The 25443-nt window shown below is 41.0% G+C and overlaps 1 protein-coding gene across 2 annotated transcripts in view; it reads left to right on the forward strand.

Annotated features, from left to right (window-relative positions):
* GALNT9 (polypeptide N-acetylgalactosaminyltransferase 9) overlaps window positions 1-25443 on the forward strand; it is a 155709-nt gene that overhangs the window by 60533 nt on the left and 69733 nt on the right. For both annotated transcript variants that reach the window (XM_074887399.1, XM_074887400.1), the window contains exons 5-6: window positions 8378-8575; window positions 19972-20089. In XM_074887399.1, the coding sequence (XP_074743500.1) occupies window positions 8378-8575; window positions 19972-20089 (316 nt within the window). The remainder of the gene's footprint in view (window positions 1-8377; window positions 8576-19971; window positions 20090-25443) is intronic.

The following is a 25443-nucleotide window of genomic DNA, read 5'->3' on the forward strand; positions in this document are numbered from 1 at the left end:
GAACTAAGAAGAGCTAAAGGTCAAGATCCCTAGGTCTATGGATGATACTTCACAGATGCTATTTTATACTGTAATACGTAGTGCAATTTGCTGCAGTGGCCATAAGCAATGGATTCTTGAGGAATCCATTTCTAAATCCATTCCTATTTCTAAAGGCCATAGGAAGTTGTTTTCCTCTAATCGTCTACTGACTTTGGTTATCCCAAGTACCCTGTAACAGAGACATGGTTACGCTTTTGTAGGGCAAAGTCACAAGATCTTTTCCCCCCTGAAAGCTCTGTTGTTAATATTTTCATGCAATGTACTGGAAGCCAATCTCTACCAGCAGGTAAGCTCCCCATCCTCCCTGTTCAAGCTCAGGTGGCTCTTCAGAGACCTGGCAAGGTCCAGATAGTTCTTTCTTTCTAGTGAGGGAAGTGCTGAAGGTGAGGGTGAAATTATGTTTTCAGTCCTTCTTCTGCGCAGTCCCTGCCCTCCGGAGGGGTCAAGCCTATCGCTCCTGCTCAGGACACGGTTCATTGCAGCATCCCTGGTACCATGTTAAGTTTCATGTGGGAAGTTTTATTTATGCAAATGCAAAAGAAAGGACATATGTTTATTGAGGGAGTTTTTTCTTATCCAAAGCCTCTACCATCACTTAGGATTAGTTTGGTAACTTAATGGAATACGTGTTTTAGATAGCAAAACTGAACTAATATTGTCTGAGCGAAGAGGGGAGCATGCAACATAAGCCATGAGAGCCTTTCAGATTCATGGGACAGTGCCAGCTTACATACAGAGGACATGCCAGAAAAGCAACTTCAACTATTCATCTACCTAAACAACCTAGAGTGTTCATTGAAGCATCCTCATTGCTTTTCAGTGGTGCAGAAAAGAGCTATTCAGATTTGGCAGCCAAAGAGCTGATCTTTAACTCCCCAGCAGGCATTTATGCTGCATTCACTCTGTTCTGGCTGGGGGCTGCAGGTCTGAAACCTCCCCGGGCACACAGGTATGCTGATGGAGATGTCAGGTAGAACAGATGGGGAATTTCTTCCTCCTCTTAGAGACCGAGGAAGGGAGTATGAAATTATTTTTTTTTAGTTCTCTGAACACTTATTTACACGAAAGGCATTCTGCATGAAATATTCCTCAGTTGGCCTCAGTGAAGAATTATGTATGTCAGTAGATCTGCTTGTCTGCATCTGATAAATGTATATTGTCAATGAAATGTGAGGTAGCGTATAAAATTACATGCAAAATAAGCTTTCAGTTTACACATATTTTTTTCTTACATTTCTGAGTTAAGTTTTAACTTCATGGTACCTGACAGTGGTACAGCCAGAGTAAAATATGGTGTTAAATGCACTGAGCCATAAAATCTAGCAGATGAGACCATGTTGTCTTTCATCTATGTCTTAAAAGGACTCTTCCTTAAGTCTTTGCAAGGAAAAAGAAAAAAAAATCTGATTTGTGAAAGAAGGGGGGAAAAAAAGTTGGCTTTTTTAATGTTCTTAATTTTTTATTGGAGTAAAAATTAGAACAGTGAGGTGGAGAGGAAAAAAGGACACGTTTGTGTCAAAAGAACCCAGAGATTAGGGTATTTGGCTACCCACTTGGAACGGGGCAGAATTTAAGACATTTCCCAGTGCAATTCCTGTCCTTTAGGAAAGAATTTTCTTTTGGACAAATTCAGAAAAATACACATTGGGGATAGGGGGATTTATTGACAAATGCCTAGTACAATCATTCTAATTAAGAACTGGAAAGTATTCTGGGTCCACTCCTCAGATGAGGCATATTAGCAAAGCATCCCTGAAGTTGTGAACTCCATTAAATTAGAAGAGTCCAACAGCAGAAGATCTGGTCCGTGGTGTGCGTGTTGTTTCTTTTGGATCATGTGCATTTTTTCCTATGTTGTGCCTTTTAAAAAGTCTGCTTGAAGTCAGCAGGTGCTTTTACATATTTAAAAAGGTGAATTATATAATCATGTGTGCTGAGGAGCTCATTACTAAGTTGTTTTTGTCTGGTTTTTATCTGTAAGAAGCTGTTCTTTTTAGCATTGTGAAAAATCAGACTTCCCCATTGGCATGAACTCTCTGGCAATCTGATAAGGATGTAAGACAGCATACAATTTTTATTTGCTGTGGTTTCCTGTGGGGTTTGAGCTGCTCTGAATTGGCCCAGTATTAAATACAGAATGCATATATGTTCAGAGATAGATTTACAATGGGATTAGAGAAGCCTGTGTGATCACAGTATGACCCCTGCCTTTGTTCTCAATCTTTTTACAGGCTTATTCTATACTCTGGGGTAAATTCTGCCTTCCAACTCTTTTCCTAACTCTAATGTTTATCTTGGGAGCACTTATTCTTTGAGGCCCACAGTATTGGCATTGCTCCCACTGAAGTCTTCATGGGTGCTCAACACCTTGGAAAATCCCGTGTTAATCCAGAAACTGACCCACTGGTAGGCGAAAACATTAAATGCATGGGCTATGTTTAGTGATAATGCTCAACAGTCTTTGACAAATTGACACATCTTTTTGTTGTGAATTTGCTCCTGATCAGAGATTCCTTCCACAAATTCCCCAAGATATTTTCTGTAAGGAGGAGTCACTTGCCAAGGCACCTGCTGTGGATGTTCCTCCCAGCATGTCCTTGTGCCTGTGGAAAGCCCACCAAAACCATGGGACAGCGATATGCTTTGTGGAGTTTCAACCGAGCACTGTCAATCGCAGGCCTGAGTCCTGGGAATGAGACCTCAGCAGTGTGTTACTGTATTTCTGGAACTGCTTCAAAAAAATAAAACCCAAGTGAAAATACCCTTTAGCCTAGTGGAGTCTATAAGAGAACTAAATTTACTGTCCTTTCTCTTCTGGCTTTAATCATTCACCAACAATCTATTCAGAGGGAGAGGAGGACACTGACAAATATATATTTTTAGAGAGGATAGAAGGGAGGAACTTCTTATGTCACTCAAATTCCAGCTCAAATTGTCTGCTTGGTTTTTATTAGGTGGAAAAAAGAACTGGATGATGTAAAGCACTACCTTTAAAGCTGAATCTTTTGATTGTGTTTAGTTTGCTGAAATCCATCATGCCTATGAATATGCCTGGGAGAATATTTCCTCTTGCTCCAGTAAATAACTTGTTAACAATATATGCTACTCTGTGCCCATAAAGTACATTGACTCAGAAGCTAGGAACTTAATATTTTTGCATCTGTGAAAAATAGAGATGAATCTCAAAATTCATATCTGGCTTATGTTCCTAATCAGGCAGGACTGAATCCTGCTTCACTGCCAGCAGTGACCATGCGGAAGGGAAATACTCAAACAACATATTGCAGTTCATCAGCATAACGTGTTGGACATGCTAGGGCTTCAACAACTTCTTCCACTCTGTCCTTTTAGTCCTGGGAGCTGCCAGGAGCACCTGACTTCTGCAGATGCAGAGTGGAAAAAACAAGACGGGGAAAAAAAAACAGGGAGAGAACACTGGTGTCTATAAAGAGGATGAGTAAATCTACATAATAATGTAGCAGCTTAAAATTAGGAAAAAAATTAGAAATTACTAGGAAAGATTTAATCATAATCCTTTCAAAAACCTGAAGCAATTAGACAAAGCCAGAATTACCAGCAAAGTTGACAAAGGATTTGATGAATGTGCAGCTCAGCTTACCAAGACAAAGACACTGTGTAAGTCCATTGAGCCTAATAGAGCTACTCCAAGGCTGGACTTTGCTAGCAATGAATAGCAATAAAAACCCCTCATATTTCATGGATTACCCAAGATAAGCAATGTAAACACAGTCCATTACCCAGTCCTGTTCAAGTTAATAGTGCTTCTTCATTGGCCATTACCTAGGGATATTGGCAGGCAGAAAAATAGAGCACAAGCAGTGCTGGTGGTGCACTGGCAGAATCTGGGATTTGAATGTTCCTGTAGATCTCACTGAGATGAGGTGGGGCTTGGTATTTGGATACCCCATTGCTATTTGTGCTGTCCCTGATCAGGCAAGACAAGCTGTGAAATCTCACAGGTGTACAAGGTTTAATTAAAAGGCTCTCCATTTGCAGTTTTGCTAAGTAACAGAGAACAACTGCACTGGATTTTCTCTTTCCATCTGTGACTCGGAGCCTGCTCTCTTACTTGTGGGTGTGAACATGTTTTGGAAGTTAAATAAATGTGCAGTCTGTCCAGATATTGAACCTTTCCTGTTTCCAATACCTGCAGGGGTGTGATTTCCCCATATGGATACACACACATATGGATACAGACAGAGGAAGAAAGTCACCTCCGCTGGGGGCAATGGGAGGTTGAGAAAATGAAGTTCCAGCAGTTGCTTTCATACCAATTCACTCCATAACCTTGGCATGGCATTTTACTTCATCTTTGACCTGAGGGTACAGACATCAACACTTGTTGAAGTAGTAATATCTTCAACATTTACATTTCTTGAGTGCAGGGGACTGAAACAGACCGTCTATCACACGGACAGCTTTCAGATGCCTCAGATTTCATGAAAGTTCGAAACCTGAGATTTCAAATTAATAGATTGATAGAGATTAATGAAATGTCATCATGTATTTTGATCCGACTGTTGTATTACACTCCAGAGATCCCTCCTTGTGCCATTGAGATGCAAAGCACCAAGTCAGATGGTAATAAATGTAAGCCATACAACTGGAAAACACAGGAATTCAGTTAACTGTAGAGTGACGGGAGTAGTTTGGTGATGTCTGGTGTGACAGCAGCACCAGAGCTGGGAATGGATTGTTCTTCTTGTTATGAAGAAAATGAGGATGCAGATTAGCATTTCCAAGACACAAGTATCAGATGAACACAATCACAAATATGATTGAGGGCTGAAAATCAGAGTGACTGTTAAATATTTTCTTCACATTCTTTCTCTAACCATTATTGGGGATACACTTCAACAGTCCAATTTTAAGCTGTCTTGCAAAGTAGCAGGCTAAATTCCCTTTATATTCAAAATAGACTCCCCTGGAACATTATTAATCTCACCTATTTTCAGTGTCTACATTATTATGAGAAGCATCTTACTATAAAAGTGCCAGCCCCTGCCTCTCTCTGCTGAGAATGAAAGTTTGAGGCAATTACCTTGGATGTGGGGGGTCTATTGCAGACATCTGACATTAAGGGAGAAGAAATCCTTATCTCTTTTAGCTTTTTATTACACAATTTCAATCTACCCTTCAAAGTAAAATACTTGCAAAATGAGCACACAAGGAGGAACTGCAGAAGGAATGTGGAAACTTCAGGATAGTTTTGAGTGTGACAGTTAAATGGTCTTGCTTTGTATCAACATAAACATCCCAATAATTGAGGACTTGAGGATTTAGTGGCCAAAGAACTCTAAACAAGAGAGATAAAAATAGTTTTAAAAAATCCAAGTCTTTCATTGTTTGTCAAAGACCTGTTTCCAGAATCAGATGGTAGTGAATGAGAATGACAGAATTTGATTCTTACGAAGGAAACCCATTTACAGATTTCTGCTTCAGAAGGCGTGCAGTCAGTTTTCCTGCTTTGCAGGTCAGATCTGGAAATCAGACTCAAACAGAATAAATTTGTTCATTCCATGGGAGTCACCGGGTGCAACTGTGCCCTATGTTGTGCACCAGATCTCACTGGAGGATGTAATTCCTGTGCTCTGTGACTTCCCCACTGCACCAAATCTGTTGAAGCAATGCCCAAGGGCTTCAGGAGTGGGCCACCTCCCAAGGTGGTGCTTGGTTTGCAAGGGAACTCAGAGTCCATTTTGCAGTAAGACTTCTTCTGCAAGAGCTCTGCATGGACAGTGACCTGCTCCAAGGTCATTTTTTTTCCCTGCAGCCATGAAGAATAGGATTCTTCTTCTGGTCAAGCAATTAGTGGTCTGTCATTAGTGACATCTATACCTGTTGTTTGGTATTTTGAAAGCCTTTGTTTCAGAGGCCAGAAGGGAGTGGGAGAGCCTCCTGCTGATATGCACAGGGGTTACCACAGCCATGCATGGAGGCACCTGGTTTGTGATGGGAGAGGGGTGTCTGCCTGACATCTCTGCTGTTCTGCTGTATTTTCTTCTGCTGCTTCTCGACTGATAAGCAGAGATAACATTACAGAAAGAACAAAGCAGATTCATCTTTTCTGCATTCTTCCCTGCTTTACTGGAGTTGCAAGAGTTCTTCTGCCTTCCACCCACTGGTTTTTAAAGCAGTTAATCTCATAAATATAATCTCATATTAATAACGGAAGTGGCTTATCCTGATTTAGTAGGTCACATTGGCTCTTTATGTGGGTGCATGACTGTGGCCTAAAAAACATACGAATTGGCATTCTGAATCATGTACTGCACTGTTCTGAATCTCTCTCAATTGTTTCTCTCACAGAAAAAAAAAAGAAATCTCCTTTGAGTCTGGGGTGTAGTTCTTCAAATGCTATGCAAAAAAAGGGGAAAAAGAAACAACATATGATCCTGCTGACTAAGGAAATATTTTAAAACCAAAAAGGTACTTAACAACCTGAGCTGAAATTACTGTACCTCCTCTAGGCTGATGCACTTTCATGCTTCTGTGGAGGTCTTTGGTACCTTGCAGGACTGGGCTTTGATAATAGAAGTACTGCACCAAAAATTGCAGGTGGCAGGCAGTAGTAAGAGAGACCTCAGGCCATTCCAGTCATGAGGGATGCACTGATTTATTCCCAGAATAAATCAAGTAGAGTAACAAAACAATACATATTGCATATGAGATGAACATCTCTTTCATAACCTTCCTGGCCAGGGGGAATTTCTGCAACTTGCAATGTCGTTCTTCTCTTCCCACCGTACCTGTGATCATTCTTTTTATTAAAACTCCTGTGCTCTGTTATTGGCATCCAGCTGATAGATTCAAATGTCATTTTTCTAGAGGAATCCAAATAAAACTAGTTTAACTCTCTTTGACTTCTCTTCAAATGAAATGCTGTGACACCTTGTCTTTTTGTCAGTTATGCTCTTATTTTACATTGTTTTGTGATGGTTTATTTGCAGTAAGTAGCTTATCATCAGTACTCAAGGGTTTCACTGAATCTATGTGTCTTTTTACTGGTGTGGGAAGGGTAAAAAGAAAAGAAAGCAAGCAGTGCATGACCTCATGTAAGCAATATGGAGTCTGTGTACATAAAGTCAAATATTTTGGCCATATTCAAGTACAGAGAAATTACTGTCTTTTTGCAGAAGAGACTGGAATATTTATGATAGTTCAGATTGAGTCAGTGAAGGTTGAAAATGGAGGTTGAATTATTTTCATAACTTGTCTCATTTTGTTGGCCTACACAAGAAAATACATGGTAACAAACTAAATATAAGATAACAAACAAAATACAAGGTAACAAACTTGAAAACACAAAGGAACAATTGCCTTTTAACCAACAACAAAAGAAAAATGAGAAAAGATCAGTGTTCAAAGCCTTCTACCTCGGTGAATCACAGCAAACCACCATTCCCTTAAAGATACATGTGAGAGCTCTGCAAAATCTTCAAAGCTTATTTCAAGGGGAAACACAGTTACAAAGGAGTGAACCGGTGGCTGTTTCTAACACTGCTTTGAGAAGTGCTTTTCACCCTTATGTAAGTCTGCTACCTCTTTGGATCAGTTTCTCTGTAAATTCGTAGCAACTTCAGACTACCTTGGTCAGAAAGGAATGTTTGCACTGAAGCTTTTTACTTTCCTGAAACACTTTGGGACGTAGTTTCTGTTGAAAACACATTGATGTTTTAAAGCCTTTTGAAACGATGGCACATTTCCTGCAGTTCACTGCTTTTGCACCATCTGGCAACTGAAATCTTCTCATCACCAAAGAGGTTTTAGAAGGCATAATGCAGCCACATTTGTCATTCAAACTAGATCCGATAGGGTCAGTCCTTAGGAAACAAGATTAAAACCCCTTTGAGTAACCTTCATATTCATTCAGTCCCCGGTGTGTGTTTTGTTCTTCAGGCCTTGTCAGCAAGAGCAGGTATTTAATCGCTACCAGGCATCCTGGTGGTGTAGCTGTTAGGAAACCATTTAGTTACTCTTGGCAATAGTGTTTCTCAACACTTGTCCGTTGCAAAATGAATTGACAGTCTCCAGGCCTCAGAATAAGTGTTCGGTAAAATTTTGTGTTGTTAAACTCTGGTTACAGCTTCATAAAGGTAATAAATCATGTGCTGTTGCCCTGTGAAGTATCCCAAACCAAGCTCTTCAGTGTATGACAGTGATCTGTGTTCGATCCCGCTGTGCTGTGTTATGGGCTGCCATCTTGCTGGGTCACTGCTCGCAGTATTAGAGAACTTTGTTTCATCAGACTGCAAAGCAGGACCTGGGATTACTGGATGGCTGTAAAACATTCTGCTGTTTTTATCGTTCTCAGGGTGGAACCTGCACTTACCCGGATCAAAGAAGATCGAAAGCGGATCATCTTACCAGCGATTGACAATATCAAGTACAACACTTTTGAAGTGCAGCAATACGCCAATGCAGCCCACGGCTATAACTGGGGCCTCTGGTGCATGTACATAATCCCACCGCAGGACTGGCTCGATAAAGGGGATGAGTCAGCTCCCATCAGGTAAATCTCGCATGTGCTGTCATTTTGGTACTAACAATGTTTTCTGTCTCAGCTGTCTGCCGAGGGGAAATTTAAGTGAAGCAAGGCTATAGGCTTTGTACAGGGATAGCAAAATGAAACTGGAGAAAACAGATGGCTCTACAAAGGTTTGGATGCATGTGTCACACCTCAAAGCGGCACCACAATGCACACAGAAGTACGTGTGTTCTAGTGAATCCGTGGTTCAAGTTCACATTGTCGCCCTCAGTAGGATAGCAGGATCTTTTTCATCTATTATTTTAATTTCCAGTGAACTCTGGCATGAGTAATAAGCCAGTGAAACGTTGTGTGTATGAGAAACAAAGGTATTTTGTATGTGATTATAAAGAGGCTGGCTTCACTTTTGGTCTGTAGGCAGCACTCTTGGCCGTCAGCCCAAACCAGAGCTTCCCAGGAGCACTAGTAGATGTGTTAGCCTTGCCTTGTTCAAGAGTTGCTCTTTTTCGGAGAACTTTACACATGTTCTGAGTTTTCCTACTGGATAAATTTTAAAATTAAACTGGACCACGTAGTCAGAGTGTCATTTTATTTTTCTCTATAAAGGAACATTTTGCCTTTCAGAAATGGAATTTTCTAAGGAAATACTGTTTCAGGAATTGTTACAGTGCTTTCAAGAATTGTTACAGTGGGGAAACAGGAATTGATAAGAAAGGGGCTTTCTTTCCCCTTCATTTGAAAATTCACATCTCCTAGCCCTTCATCTCCAGTGCAGATGCTTGTCTAACAGCTCCTCTGAGATGTACTGTGCAGGGTGAAGGGTACTATTTTTAGCAACTGTTGAAATAAATGCTAAAATATATGAAGCCTAGGTATGCACTGTAGGTTGCTCTGCCCTATTTTTGAGATCTCTTAGGAAGGACACAAATTACCACCTTAGAGTCATCTTCATTTTGATGTATATCAGTAAGCTAAAACACTATTGTATTGTCCCAATGTAGGCTCTGTCAGAGAAGCTGATGTACTTCCCTTCCAGTGTAGAACTTGAGTTGTCAGTTCCTGAGAAGTCCACCCAAGCACTTCAAACAACATACCCAACTGAAAGGATCCAAGTGGTCTTTTGGAAGTGAAAGGACAGAGACGAAGTGATCACATTTCTAAGTGATTGGTTGGGTGGGGCCATCTCACAGGATCTGTCTCTGGTACAGAGAGTAACATTTCAATCCATATTTGAGCATGTGTTGCAAGTTGCACTTAGGTTCATTCTCATGCCCTGTGACTGCAAAACAGTATATACTATATACAAAAAAAAAAGTATATACAAAGCTGCTATCCAGTAACATTAACCTTATTTACTACAAGATGGCACAGTCCTTCATCACTGACCCTTTGCTCAGCTTGAAACCTCAATAAGCAGGAAAGTAATTACTTAGGAAATCAGTTTTCCTGGATAACATGCGCTGCTCTCCTCACATTGTTTTAAAAGTGCAGATGTTTTATATCTATTTCACTCAGCCCTGAGAAATAGTTTATTGATGAAGGAAAATTAATCAGCCAGAGCTTTCATTTCTGAAATCAGGGTTTCAGTCTTTCATTCCTGAAAGGTTTTGCACACTTCATTACTTCCAGTTTATGTGTGAAATCACTGTATTAATTTTCATGTGAGTTGTTCCAGTATTTGAGTATCTTCTGTTCTGGAGACAATGATCACATATCAGGTAAGACTGATCTAAGAGGTTAAACCTCAGCAAGAGTTCAGACATGATTTTCAGTAGTGGTAGCTCATACACCCCCCAAAGTATGGAAGCTGCAGCTGCAAAACACCTCTGGAAATTCAACTACAGACATTTTTAATAGAGAATGAGGAATCTCATCCCTGTTATGCTGGGATAAGAGGGCTTTTTTTCAGCAATACAGGGCCTGATTTACCATGGGTTTTCCTCATGTTTATGTTCAAGGTCTTGCTGGAGTTATATACTGAGTTGGACCGATACAGAAGTGAGTAAGGTCCAAACTCTAGCACTGAGTGCTGTTGAAAACTGATGCATGTAAGTAGCTGGCTCCTGAGAGCAGTGATTTTATTCTGAACCTGAGTGAAGAAACCCTCCAATTCAACAGTGCATAAACTGTCCAGAGACAGATGAGACAAGCAGCACAAGGAGGAGAACGCCCAAGCCTTGCTGACAAATATCAGGAGCACTGAGACATTGTGATTGCATAAGTACCTCTCCTGCAAATTATGAATTACATGCCCTAAAATGCAGAGACATTAACGCTGAACCGTGAACACTTACCTGTCTCCCTGGGAACACGTGCTTTGAAGGCAGTGATCTAGGAGAGCAGAGCATCCACTTTATAGCCACACTGCACTGATTTCTGATGGGCCTCTGAAGAAGTAGCACCTGGATGGATTTGCTAAAGCATTTGGCTGTGCTGTTTTGTGCTGTTGTGTTATGGCTGCCTGTAGAAATACAATGCAATTTTGTGGCTTTTAAGTGATATGCCAGTGTAATTATGGTAATGGAAAGAGTGAGCGTGTGAGTGTTATTGATGAAAAGGATCAGGAAGTCTACTTAGAATTGAGATTTGAAAGCACCCATGATGGGAACTCAGTAGCTGTAGAAAATTTAAAGTATGTTTTCAAAAGGAAAGGGAAGTCAGACTAGTGAGCAAACTTTTTCAAAGATCTCTGGTACAGATTTTGGTTTTGTAACCAGCTTTCCAAACCATGTACTGCAACTATGATTTCTGTTTCAGTCCAGTTTGCAAGGCATGCAAACTGGTCCACATTGATGGTGTTTGGATCCATGTGTCTGTTCAGTGCATTTGTAAGATTGCAGGACTCTTCATCAGCATGAAAACTGCAATTTCATTTAGTCCTTGCTGACACTGTCCCTCTTAAGGCTTCCTTTGACACTGTCTTCAGCAGATAGTGGGTTTGGTTTGTGTCTCTCTGTGTGTTTTGTAAAAGAAAAGACTACTAACTAATAACCCCGTGACTGGTTTTGTGGTTGGTGTAACTGAATGCTTCCTCCCAGATCTCCAAAGGGATTAAAGATTTTAAGTGTTAAAAAAAAAAACGCTTACCCTGGTATCAGTGAGGATCAGAGCCCTGGTGTTTCTGACGTTTGCATTGTATGAATAAATATCATCAATCTGCAGAATTGGGTGAGACATTTAGAAAGTAGTGTTCAATTCCTGTTTTCTTCTGGAATTACACAACAGATGTCCTTACTTCTTTTCTCAGAAGTTTTCTGTTTGAAGCCTGATCCTCTGCTTTCTTGAACACTAACAGTGGTGTGATCCTACTCAGAGCCTTGCTGGGAAGGAACAGGAACTGTCCCTCAAGGCAGTGGGACACCGTATAGGCAGTCATGTCAAGTGCACACCATAAAATGTCAGATCAGCTCTTGTGGTCCAAGTGACAAAGGGGATGTGGCCTTGAAGTGCAAACAAAGGTAAAGAAATAGCAGGAACAAAGTGTCAGATTTTGTAGAGTTCTGATACAGTTTAAAGTCAGTTCTTTTTTTTTCATGTTAATACTCTGAAATTCAGAACAATTGATGTTCCCCAAATCAGCTTCTGCAGGCAATCCATTTTGCATGTTTGACATTTGAGATGTAAGATGTCTCTAGCATGAAGATTTAAATGAGGATTGTTATTTTGACATGCTGTGTCCATCACGTCATTTTCCATTTTCCATTTGTGTTCCTGAGAACACACTGCCCAAAAATGTCTGTATCATCTGGCAACAAACTGTGTACAAAGGATCCTATTTCAGAGGGTTTCTAATGAATTTGACTATGCATTGAAACAAACTGGGTTTTTTGCTCTATGTGGAAGATACTACTGGTTTTTGGAACAGCATGGAAGGCTTCTGGTATCCTGAGCTCTGGCTCTGGCTTGTCTTTCCTCACCTGCCGTGATTATGATGGACTGCTCTGTGTTTGATTTTTTGATCAGCAGCCACTAACGTTAGAGTCATTAGTCAGCCTCACTCAGCCAAGCACTGCACAGCTTTCCATTTTATCCTCCTCCAGCAGCAGTGGTGCATTTCATTGTTGCATATGTTCTCACTTATTGCTTTAATATGCCATAGCTTGGTACCAGTAGGAATGTGGATGTACACACTGAATCAGCCACTCCAGAAAGCATGTGTGTTTCACTCATGGTTATAAATTAGCATCTGATATGACCACAGTGAAGTGGTTTGTGCTGCCTACTTTAGCTGGGAGTGTGTGTGCCCATCTCATGTGCAAGTCAGGCCCCGTGCTGGTCTGTCATAGCGATGCTGATGTGGCCATGTTGGGTCTTCACTGCTCTGGGAAGAAATCCATCTGTGTATCTGAGCTTAGGAAGGGGCTCATCTGTAAAGTCTTTCAGGATAAACCATGCTGTCATGTAATAATAGAACTAGTGACTGTTTATTGATTGATTACGGCCATCTTTTTAGTTGCTGCTTCACAGGAGTCTATAACAGAGCAGTTTCTCTTTTATTTGTCCAGGTTCTGATGGGTAACCTGCGTGTTCCGAAAAGTATACTCCCATGGTGCATCAGAGAGTTATTCTACATCCCTATTGCCCTATCTTTCCTAGCCAAGCATTCTGGGTTGCTTTTTTTCACATGCTATAGCTCTCTGTCATGGTTTAACCCCAGCCAGCAACTAGGCACCACACAGCCACTCACTCACTCCTCCCCACTCCCAGTGGTTTGGGGTGGAGAATTGGGAAAAAAGTAAAACTTGTGGGTTGAGATAAGAATGGTTTAAAAACTTAATAATAATAATAGTAATAATAATGAAAAGGAAGATAATTTTAAAAAAATAGACAGAAATAAAACCCAAGAAAGAGAAGTGATGCACAATGCCATTTCTCACCACCACTGACCGATGCCCAAGCAGCGATCCGCCCCCAGCCAACCCCCCCAGGTTCTATACTGAGCATGACGTCCCGTGGTGTGGAATAGCCCTTTGGCTAGTTGGGGTCAGCTGTCCTGGCCATGCTCCCTCGAGCTTCTTGTGCACCTCCTCGCTGGCAGAGCACGGGAAATTAAAAAATCCTTAATTTAGGATAAGCACTACTTAGCAACAACTAAAACATTGGTGTGTTATCAACATTATTCTCAAACTAAATCCAAAACACAGCACTGTACAAGCTACTAGGAGGAAAATTAACTCTATCCCAGCTGAAACCAGGATACTCTCCAAAAGGGTTAACAAACCTTCTCATCATTAAGCTTGTCAGTTTTTTTCCTGTAGCTCCTGAGCAGTAAATCTGTCCTTGAGTTCTGTTCTCACAGCCTGGTGTGAGTCCTTCTTGCAGAAGACATGAGCTGTAAGAAAAAATAAATGCTTATGCAGGTACCATGCAGGTTTCCCTGGTTATCTGTCAGGCCAGGGGTGAGGTGCTCCTTAGGAACCTGAATCAAAGAAACATTCTGCCAGGAAAGGTGGAAAACTCAAAGATATGGTGTGTGATGTGTCATTTGAATCTCTTTCTCTCGCTCCTTATTCCTGTATATATACATTTATGTTTATATATTTATTTATAGTTATATCTTGTTTGTATTTATGCATTTTTGTGTGAGTGTTTGTAGGTCAGTTGTCCTGAAGATAGGACTTGTTGTATGCTCTGAAAACTGTTTCAAATGTGACCTGATTGCACGTATACTGACCTTAAGGCGGGGGGAGAAAGATGCATAAGGGAGAGGAAGACTTACTGTATCATGTGCAGTATGTCAGTCTAGTGCTCATCCCTTTCTCCTTCACTTGCCTTTGATGAAGCCCCCAGGCAGCATCCTTCAGTTGTCTGTAAAGGGAAGGAGGGGGGTGCACCTGGCTGGAGAAATGGGTATCGGCGCCTGCTGGAGTTTTGCCGACAGAGCCACGCTCCTGGGGATCTCACTGGAGCAGAATAGCCATGACTCAGACCTAGAGCAAGTGACTTTCATTTCTGGCCAGCGTGTCCTCTGTTTCTGGTACCCCACCCCTTAGCAGGCACTGCCTGCTTCCATACTGTGCCTCTCTTCCCTGGTAGCCACCCACACCGTACGTGCTGCAGCAGCAGGCGGGCAGCAGGGAGTGTTTACCACCATGCAGCTCTGCTCTCTCTCTTCCTCCCTTTCCCCAGGGTATTGCCCAGAGTAATGTGTGTCTCATATCTCCCTTGCTACAACATGCCATCAGGTAATTTCCACAAATTGACTACGCTCTACCTTTCTCCAGTGCAGAATCAATACTATTCTATGCTGCATTTTAAGGTTTTATCTGCAAAAAACATTATCCTTTGAGTGCTGCTGTTGATTATAATTAATGCTTATAACATCCTCTGTTGTGTCAAAGAATATTCCACAGACCAATTAAGTTTCCCAACACCTTTGATGTGCTGGTAAAAAATAGGACACCTCTAATTGCTATTTTGTGATACCTTCCTTCTAAAAATATCACTGTTTTACTAGAAAGTGCATGACTTCAGGAAAAAGGTCCTTTTATATGTGGCAGATGTGGTTTAGGTTAATATATTTTATTCTGAAGCTGTGAAGCGCTAAGGGCATGCACCTTCTCATTTGCTGACCCTTGGCTAGTAAGCAGTGTTTAAGACATGCTTTTACTCATACATCCATTTCTGACTTTCAAGGGAAGTCTTTGCTGCACTGTACTAAAAGTGGTAGATATACTGGAGTTGTTCAGGTACTGGAAAAAAACTGATGACAGCAAAGTGAGGGCCTCATGCTTTTTGGGGAGCATGTTTTTTTTAAAAGTGTTTGCAATATGTCAGTGTAATACTGTAGTCCAGTATAAAATCATCCACCTAAATGCTTAAAGTGCTTTTAAAAGTGAAATTTAGGCTTTCAAGCTGCTGAAGCAGTTCTCAGGCTTTCACCCCATATTATTATGTGTGCTTCACAGATGGAGAAACAGAGGCAGAGGGAGGTGACTCACTGAAGACCAGATGAATGACAGAGCTGGGAATAGAGTCAGGGTCCCCCAGCTCACAGCACTGTTACCAGCTCACTGGGCTGTGCAATCGCATTACACTTAGTTTACAGCTGGGTCAGTCAAAGCACAGGGAAGTTAAGGGCCTGGGCTTGATGAGGACTGAGTGCCCAAAACTCTGGTTGAACCTGTTGGAAATGTTGAACATGCAGTATGCAGAAAATTCAATACTGTGCATCGTAGGCACAGAATCGAAGTTCTTCCATCATGTCAGGATGTGGCCTGGGCAGAGCCACAGGCTTCTCAGTTCAGCCACTGAGGTTGCAGCCGTGCTGCTGTGCAGGGGAGCAGTGGCTGCAGGCAGCCAAATTCAGGTAGAGAAAGGCACTGATGGTGGCAATTTTTGACTGGCTTCTCCAAAAAGCTGGATGCGGTTCCTTCTACCATTCCGATGCTATTGTTACTCGTTCCTGAAAACATTTTTTTTCTGAATAAGCCATGAAGGTTTGTGGAGTCTGGATTTGAATATATCTAATGAGAAGAAATAAAACCTAGAAGAGAGAGAGGGAGTTGCAAGGCAGTCCTCAGTGGCCTTCATCTGTGAGTGATGATTATGTAGTTGCATCTAAAATGTATTTCCCACCCCCATTCAATTAACAAGTCAGTGTTTTAATGGACAGAGCCAACAGCTGCAAAAATCTGTCCCCCAGAGAGAGAGATTCCAGCACCTGAGAGCAGTCTGCAAAGCCTAGCGGTACCATTGCTCATTAGGAAAGAAGGAGAAATGTCCTCATGGGAGCATCCTACTGCTGTAAGGAGCTGCCTCCAGAGGATTTGGGGTGGGGGACTGGAAAGAGAATGAGTCTAAGCCCAAACTAGCAGCTCAGTTTTGCTAAACAGTGATGCTCTAGCCTTAATCCAGTGAAGCCTGTATTTAACTTTAAATGCATAGAAAGCAAGATGAAGAAAGTGGCATGTATTTCTTCCCCCCACCTCCTTCCCTCTTCCATCATGGTTAACACCTAAGAATTACCTAAATATTCCCTAAAAGGCTTATTTCTATTCAGAGTTACTGAATTCCCTTCCCTTGGCTATGTCCTTCTAGACCAAATTTATTCTTCGGTAGCCTAAAATGTGGTTTTCAGTGATAGGGGCTGTGACAGTGGGATATATATAGGATATGTCTGGTCCTGCGTACAGGAGAGCTCTCAGCCTTTTTAGGCAAGTCTGTCTTCACGCATAGCTCTAGAAACTATAAGCAAGAAGATGCATTTTACCAAATAACTTGAATTTATAAATACTATTTATCTTGCAAAGATCCTGGTGTATAAGTATATGCATCAACCAAAGATGGGTGTGTCCAGCCAGGAGTACCCAGGACCATGCATGGTTTTCATAGAGCTCTGAGAGCTCTAACTAGAGACTGATTCAACAGAAAGTCTTCACAAATAACAGCACCAAACAGAGAAGCCCTGGAATTTCTTACACACACAAAAGTGGGGCTGTGGGGTGTGGGAGTGATGCAAGCATGAGGGTGCTGGTGGTGACCCTGCTGCAGTTTCTTGGTAGAGTTTGTGACATCTGGCCTCAGTTTCCCTCCAGCCTTTTTGACTGAATGGTCACAGGGATCTGGCTGAGAGCCCCACTTCAGTCTGAACTCATCTGTGAAAGCCAGATGTTTGCCTCTGTAACCACCACTGAATCTCGTCCCCCCAGCTCATGATCCAGGGAATGCATCTCACTCTGTAAGGGTGGAACGTGAGAGTTAATCAAGCTATTTCAACTTTGTCAGAAACAGGGCCGATCAAATGTGTTTCTGTCAACAGCTGCCTTTTTCAATTATGCAGAGAAAACATGAGAGGGATAGTGTGCACTGCAGTATAGTCTTGTAATGATCTGAGAGGTTGCAATGGCTTGCAAACTGAGAAAAAGTGCAAGGGAGAGATGCTGAAGCGGTACCAGTAATGTGAGTGCTACAGCAGAATCCATTACAGATAAGAAATAGCAGCACTTCAGCAAATGAACCTTTTTAAGGGTACCAAATAGTTCCTGCCATAGGTTAGACTGTGTTCTGCAATGTCAGGATATGCATTAGGCCCAGGAGCAAAGAATTGTTTTATTTAACCATACCTTGGCCGTTCTTTTGAAGCCTTTTTAACTTCCTGCTGTAGAAATGGTGAACTGCTGATGAGAAAAAGGACCTGATGTGATAACACCATTCCAGCAGCCACCTGCTGTTACCAGTGGGATCCACCGATACATGGGTAAAAATATGTGTTCATTTTCCCAGCCAGGACAGTTTTCCACATGTGTGGAAAACTGGCTCACGAATATGTTTCTCAGATGTCGTGGGCAAATACCTTGGAATAGCTTTCTGTACAAATTGAAGAAACATGCAGGTATCTGGGACAAGAGAGACTTCATAGTGACAGTATAATGTTAGTGCATTACAAAGGAAACTACTTAAAATAGGTTTTACACCTTTTCCATCATTGTTGTTTCTATAGGGCATTTTCATGGTGTATATATATAAGCTTGGGCCATAGATAGAACATTCTCTATTCTACTAGAAAATAGAAAATTGGCATAAACTAGAGCTTTCCTGATGTATTTTTACAATAGCACTGTTAGGAATGATGTTGTATCTGCCAGATGGTCCAAAATCACCTCCCTTTCAATGGAAGAGGGAGCACAGCTCATTCAGGTCAGCTCCAGAAGTGTTCAGTTTCTCAAATTATTTTACAGTTTTTCTGATTCAGCAGTCTGATCTATTGGGATCCCACTAAAATGGGGGGGTCTGTCCCCAGGGCCTGGGCACATCCTGTAGATCAGACTGCAGGATGACTACCCATGATCTTGCAGTAGGCAATGGTCCTAGTTGCAGCTGGGACAGAGTTAATTTTCCTCCTAGTAGCTGGTACAGTGCTGTGTTTTGGATTTAGTGTGTAAATAATGTTGCTAACCCATTGATATTTTAGTTGTTGCGAAGTAGTGCTTACCCTAAACCAAGGACTTTTCAGTTTCCTGTGCTCTGCCAGCGAGGAGGTGCACAAGAAGCTGGGAGGGAGCATGGCCAGGACAGCTGACCCCAACTAGCCAAAGGGCTATTCCACACCACGGGACGTCACGCTCAGTATAGAACCTGGGGGGGTTGGCTGGGGGCGGATCGCTGCTCGGGCATCGGTCAGTGGTGGTGAGCAATGGCATTGTGCAGCACTTGTCTTTCTTGGGTTTTATTCCTCTCTCTTTTTGTTATCTTCCTTTTCATTACTACTACTACTATTATTATTATTAATAATATATTTTATTTCGTTTACTAAACTATTCTTATCTCAACCCCTGAGTTTTACTTCTGTTTTTTTTTTTAATTTTCCTCCCCATCTCACTGGGAGGAGTGAGCAAGCAGCTCTGTGGTGCTTAGCTGCTGGCTGGGGTTAAACCACAACAGCACTATGCAACCTGCAGCTGAATTGCAAGTCAAACACGAAGCTGCAGGCTCTTGTTGGTTTTCCACCTTAAATTTAGTCAATTTACATTTTTAAATTGTGGGCTTTAGTAGCAAAACCTATGTCCTACCTTGAATTTTAAAGAGACAGGTGTTGTGACGAGTATAGAGATGCAAAGAAAATGTGGACAAATGAAACCAGCTAATGTCACTAGCTTGTATTGCATTGAAATAATGCTTGTGTTTATATGGTAAATGATCTCAAAACTTGTTGTCATGCAGTGCTGCTCAGTGACAGGTTTCAGATTTCTGTGTGAAGGGGAGCAGAACCATAGTTTTACTCGTAAAGAAATTGATGCTCAGAGAAGGGAAATGATTTATCTGAAATCACCCAGTTGGTCAGTGGCAGATCTGAGGGCAGAGACTCTTCATCTGAAAATTTTTCCTTTCCTAAAGACTGACCTCAGCAAACATAGAAATGTTAATCATAGAACAGCTTCACAAAGGCTGAAATGTATCTGCTAGAGTTAACTCCAGGAGGTCCCTTGCCAAACTTCACACTATGATTGGTCCATGGCTCTCGACATGCACTTACTTTTAATATGTGGGTAAGGGGACTCCTCATTTCTAACAAAGGCTATGGGGTCTTTTTGTGTATTAATCTTCAAATAAAGTGTTGTCTATTTCTTGAGGTACTCTGTATGATGGTGAACTTCAGCTCCAGCACAGAGGTTGTATCTATAAAAAGAGAAGAAAAACAGCCTGATGCTTCACTTACACGCATGGAGTACTTGACTTCACATCTTGTGTCTCATAGACAGCTGGTCCCAGTGTGTCTGGCAGTGTGCTAGTTATTTGGGTGGCTCTGGTCCCATGAGGTCCTCTGTCTATTGGGGGATGAAGTGCAATGTGACTGCACACTAATAGATAAAACTAAAATGTAAACTTGAAGACTAAGAACTGTCTGTGTAAATTTGTTATGAGGTGGGCTCTGTAGTAGCTAATAAATGACTTAATTTTTTGCTTTAATCTCTCTGTAGGACACCAGCCATGATTGGATGCTCGTTTGTAGTGGACCGAGAGTATTTCGGTGAGATTGGCTTGCTTGACCCTGGTATGGAGGTTTATGGAGGAGAAAACATTGAATTAGGCATGAGGGTGAGTAACGAAGAAGAGACTTTGTGCCATGTCCATTTGCAAAGAAAGACGGGGAGCCTGTGGCCCAACAGAAGTGCTGTCTGACTGATAGGCTATTACGCTGAAGTAATTGATACTGCAACACTATCTGGAACTGACAGTCCCAGTAAATTAATGTTCCTGGCCTTACTGGCCTTGAGAGAACTGATAACAGTCAGAAATATGGTGTATTGGTTCATTCTGTCAGTGTCTGAACCCAGTGAGACAGATTTTCCCCTTTCCCAATAGTTCTGCTTGTGCAAACAGCTACACTAAGTCTTTATGTGTTCATTGCACCTAGATGATGTTGTATGCTTGTGGCCTAGCAGACACAGTACCAGCAGAAAACTAAGGTCAGGCTGGTAGAAGTCAGTTGTAATGTTCTACATACCATGCATGATGAATGCTGTGGTATTTTAAAACTTTGCGGGTCCTCCTTATAGTATAAGAACTACAGGGTTACAGGTATTTGATCCTGTCATATAGGTCAGTGCGAAGTGTGGACAGATGACTTCAGGACAGCATGGGTCTGCCCTGTGCTTCTGGACCTGTAGGAGTTTTGATACTTGTGATCCTTTGCCCTTGTTTTCAAGGTGGTGCTTGCCAGCAAATCTTTCTGAAGCCCAGGAACATGTCTTTGCTTAGTACTTGAAAATTAGGCCACTTAATGTTGCATGAACACAGTTTCCTCATTATAAAGCTGACTGTTTAATTATTTTCCCCTTACTCTTTATTCCCTGCTTCACAGTAACACGTCCCTGGTGCATGTAATGTGCTCATTAAAGCATATATTCTGCTCATGGTGAAACACTGAACATCAAATTAGTCCATTCTTTATCTGATTTTTTTCTAAAATGGCTACAAACTCCTTCACACCAGTGGGCTGAGGAAGAAGGTCATTGCAGCAAGAGTTTATTTTCACATATGGGTGTGTATTTATTATTCCAGCATCGCAAGAGGGATAGGGTTTGTAATGGGACTGTGTGAATACACTGCTTGTACTTTAAGGTTCAGAATTCACATAGGGGACGGAAAAACTGCTACCACAAATCATCCAATTTTCCTTAAGAGGGTCAGGCTATTACCAGGATTGTGTGAGCTTTCCTTTATCATTGTGCAGGGCTTTGAGCTGTTTGAAACTTTTTCCACATGGCTGCTTCCAGAATAGATTGAACGCTCTGGCAAAACTCTGGCATAGTTGATGAATAAACCTCCTAAGAAATCTGAAAGCTGTCGCTCTTCCCTAGATGAGAAGAACTTGCTGAGTACGATTAGGGCTCCTGGTAAACAGAGGCAAAGGTTTTAATAGGATTATGAAATGGCACTTGCTTGAAGAGACAAGGATTTGAAGTGAGTGAGGACAGGTTTTCAGGGGTAGGGAATCTGTGGGGTTGGTTTTTTTTTTAGTCAGGAGTTTTTTGTCCTATAAAGAATAATTAACCCTACTGTTTGAAAAAGGCTTTATGAAAGTACAGGAGTATGAGTGAGTTCATTGTGAAATAAGCTGCATGTCCATAGCATGGATCTGTTACTCTATGTTTGCAGCCTGGCTCTAGCATGGTAAGTAATGTACAACGTCTGCCTCCTAATTTGCAAGTCCTACACATGATCCCTCCTGTGTGTCTTTCAGTGCTGTCAGGAACTAGCAGCATGAAAATGCACAGGAACCTTCTCCCTTCCCTCTAGGATATTTATAAAATCATTGTGAATTTACAAAGGGTTTTTTTTTTAACTCCAGAATCTCAAAGTAAATTGCAAAAAATCACTCCTTTCCCAAAGCCTGGTGCAGTGACCACGTGTGGATATTTGGCATATCCCCTACACCTGCACAGAGGGATGCTGTTGCCCCTGTGTGACTCCGCTTGTGTGGAGCAATGAAAGACAGAAAGGGAAGGAATAAATGATTGAATGAATAAAGAGCAAGAAATAATATAATAATAAATAATAAAATGGTAGGGAAGTTGTGGCACACATTTGGCTGAAAACAGTCCCTATTTAAAATAGCTGTAACAATAATCCTTTAAATTTTTTGCAAATTATCACATCACTGCTAAAAGAAAAAGGATTAGGCTTGGAGTGTCTGAATTAGATTACATTGCATCTAATGAGCAGTCATTTAAATTGTTTTAATAAAGTGAAATAGGGAAAGTTAGTGAAACAAATTAGCTGATTTGGGAGGATACTGTTTGATAACCCAGCTAATCCCCCTTAAATCTACTGTTTATTAAAAAATCATCATCTTGGGTATTCCACTATTGGTTTTCCCTTTTCTAAATTCCATAGATGGAAATATTTAAATAATTAATCTAAGTGATTTTCTGTATTGAGTAAGCAGTGCATAAACTGACGGGAGCTGCCACATCTGTTGAAAATATTTGGGGCTCTGCAGTTCTTTTTAAATTCGTATTATTTTTTGTGTAAACTTTGTATCGGTTAGAGCTGCCATTCTCCTAATGGGATAGCTTTGCAGTGAAGCCAATGTCTGTTTGCCAGGGAGATTCTGGTTTGGTTGAGAAAAAGCACCAGCTGTTCTGGGAAATAAAAGGGAGATGGACATGATTGCAGGCTTGTGATAGTAAGGAAATAGATGGGCACTTACATAATATCATCTTGTACTATATTTTTCAAAGATGACAGTTTCACCACAAGATGGATAAATACAGGACTGAATTCTGTTATGGACAAACGGTGCTATTCTCTTAGTGTTCACCAACCACTGCTGATGGGAATTGTCTGTGAGCACCTAAAAGCTGATTTTGGCCAGGAATTTACCAAGTCAAATTGGTGCTGACTCCTATATGGATCAGGTGCCCTTCACAAACACGGGCAACTTGGCTTGTTAGCTGCATTCAGGTGAGCACCACATCACTGCTCTGCCTCCTTCTATACACATGGATCCAGTGAGCAGTAGGTAACCCTGTTTTCATGTCAGCTCTGGTTCAGCTGTCCTTTTCCCGACCTGGAGGCAGAGAAAAAGAAAAGCAATGGTACTTTCTCCTGCAGCAAAACTGTGGATGTGACTGTGCCTGAAGAAGATACCCTAAACTCAGGGTAGATCACGTTCATCTTTGCTGTTCCTGGACATCAAATAGTCTCTCTGACCTGTAGTACAGAGAGATGTCCCAATAGTAAGAGAAATTCAAGCAATGCTTGCATGTAGAGGAAGACAGGGATCCCTTTAATTGAGGGTCCTAAATTATGACCCTGTAAGAAACTGCATGGTTTGTAAGCATCATGTAAGTTCCCTTCCTAGTGAGAGCTACAGACATGATTATTTAGAAAGGATCATATAAACATTAAAAGCCTAGTTTATGATTTGACCTAGTACAAGCCGTTTATGATGCATCTTTTTATTGTGAATCATTAATCATTGCACTAAGAATATCCCTCTTCCTCTGGTGCTCTGGTGATAAGGTGAATGAATTGCTGCTCTTTTTATTTTGTACCCATCAACTGTAATGGTGGGTGGGAAGAGATCAAACATTTATTTTAAAGGATGCTCTAGTACAAATTAAATTCTGCTTCCACCATTAAGAACCCAAACAAATTAAACAAAAGATATGTTGCCACGTTGACAAGTGAAAAAAAACTTCGTTATGGCCAGCATCAACTGGCTGTACTACTTTATTCTCAAGAGCACTGTGATATACCTCAAAGGAGGGAATCTGCATCGGTTGATGAATTCTTAGAGGTGCTAACTCAGAGATTTGAAAAAAAACAAAACCAAAACAACAAACAACCCCTCCTCCCCAAACTAATGGCTTACTCAATTTGAGATTTCTTAAAGAAACCTAGTGTTTAAGAGGTCCTGGCCAGAGAAATCAATTAGAGATGTCCCTAGGTACCAGTGTGACAAATTAACTCTATGGTCAATTCAAGTGATCAGAGCTTAGGATCTTTAAGGTTAGCTGTAACCTTGGGTTGTGCAGAAGTGTCAGAGGTAACTTTGGCCAGTTTTGCAACCGGCAGCGGCATGGCCCTGGGAACACACAGTTCATCAGGATTGAAAAGAATTGTCTAAAAACAGGATAAAAGCTCAGATCATTTGTGCTCTCTGCTGTTGTGATTACATTGCTAATGGTGGCCAAGCTGCCTAGCTGAAAGCAAGCATGGGTTGTGTACATAGCAGTGCAGCCCCACCTCTGGGTTTTGCAGAAATACTGTGTGTACTGTAAAAAAATAATGATGCAGATTCACTGAAAACTCTTTATGAGGAAATAAAACTTGTTACCTAACGGACTTTCATACACAAGCAAATCATTATACTTTCCAAACTTACGCTATATGGCCCAGCTTTACTTTCTTTAAAAACATATGAACTACATTTTCTCTAAACTGAAATGCTATGGTGGATTGTTGAGTAGTGAATTCTTGACTTGATTTTATTACCTTTAGCTAAGGAGATTTAGATTCCTTTGAGCAGTCAGTGTTTTAAATGCAGATTCTAGGCTGGTATGCTGTAATAAAAATGTCACAAGGTTTATGTATAGCAAAGTTTAATTCTGAATTCTGGGCAATGCTTTTTACCCTGTGTGATTCATGAGGCCAGGCCCCTACTCTTAGAGCTAAGAGGTAAGTAGGAACCCCATTCTGGAGAGTTTCTCAAAATTTCAGGTTTTTTTTTTTTTTTTCCCACATGCTGTGGTAAAATACAAGCGAAAATTGTACAAAAATGCAGGTTAATCAAAATGTATTATTTTGGTAAATCCAAAAATACTTCATTTTTATTTTGACCTTTCACAAGCTGTAATTTTTAGTATAAATTAATTCAGCTTAAAATGAAAAATTTTAAAAGAAAGCCTTTCAGTTAGAAGACATTTAATCACTTGAAAGACGTTAACAAAAATTCACAATTGCTGACATCTAAAAATGTAGTGCACTCTGTCCTTAGACACGCCTGTTCACGCTGGGGTGCAATAAATCAGCATTTTCAGCATGAAGTTAAATGCTATTAAAATGTTTCTGACCAGTTCTACACTGAACTCTGCAGTGTCTAAACAAAATCCTAATAAGTGATGTAATCTACTGTTATTGGAAATTGCCCCATTGCCCAGGTTGCAAAGATCTCTGTGATAAATTTCCTAGGTCTCACCCTGCAGATAAACTGTGTAAGTAAGGGTGTCCTCTTTTCCATCTCCAGTTTAATTTAGCATTTTCATAGGCATTTCCTAAGTTAAAAGAATGTTAAGCTCATAAAGGCAAGCATTAAGAAATGATGAAACGATTTGTTTTGTGGTGCCTGGATTACATTAATTCACAGCTCCTTTCCCTCTTCAAAACAGGGATTGGCATAGTCTATTCTATGGTGATGTGCATATATGATGAACCAGGTCCTC

The sequence above is a fragment of the Strix uralensis genome, chromosome 17 (genome assembly GCF_047716275.1).
Source record: "Strix uralensis isolate ZFMK-TIS-50842 chromosome 17, bStrUra1, whole genome shotgun sequence".
Taxonomy (NCBI): domain Eukaryota; kingdom Metazoa; phylum Chordata; class Aves; order Strigiformes; family Strigidae; genus Strix; species Strix uralensis.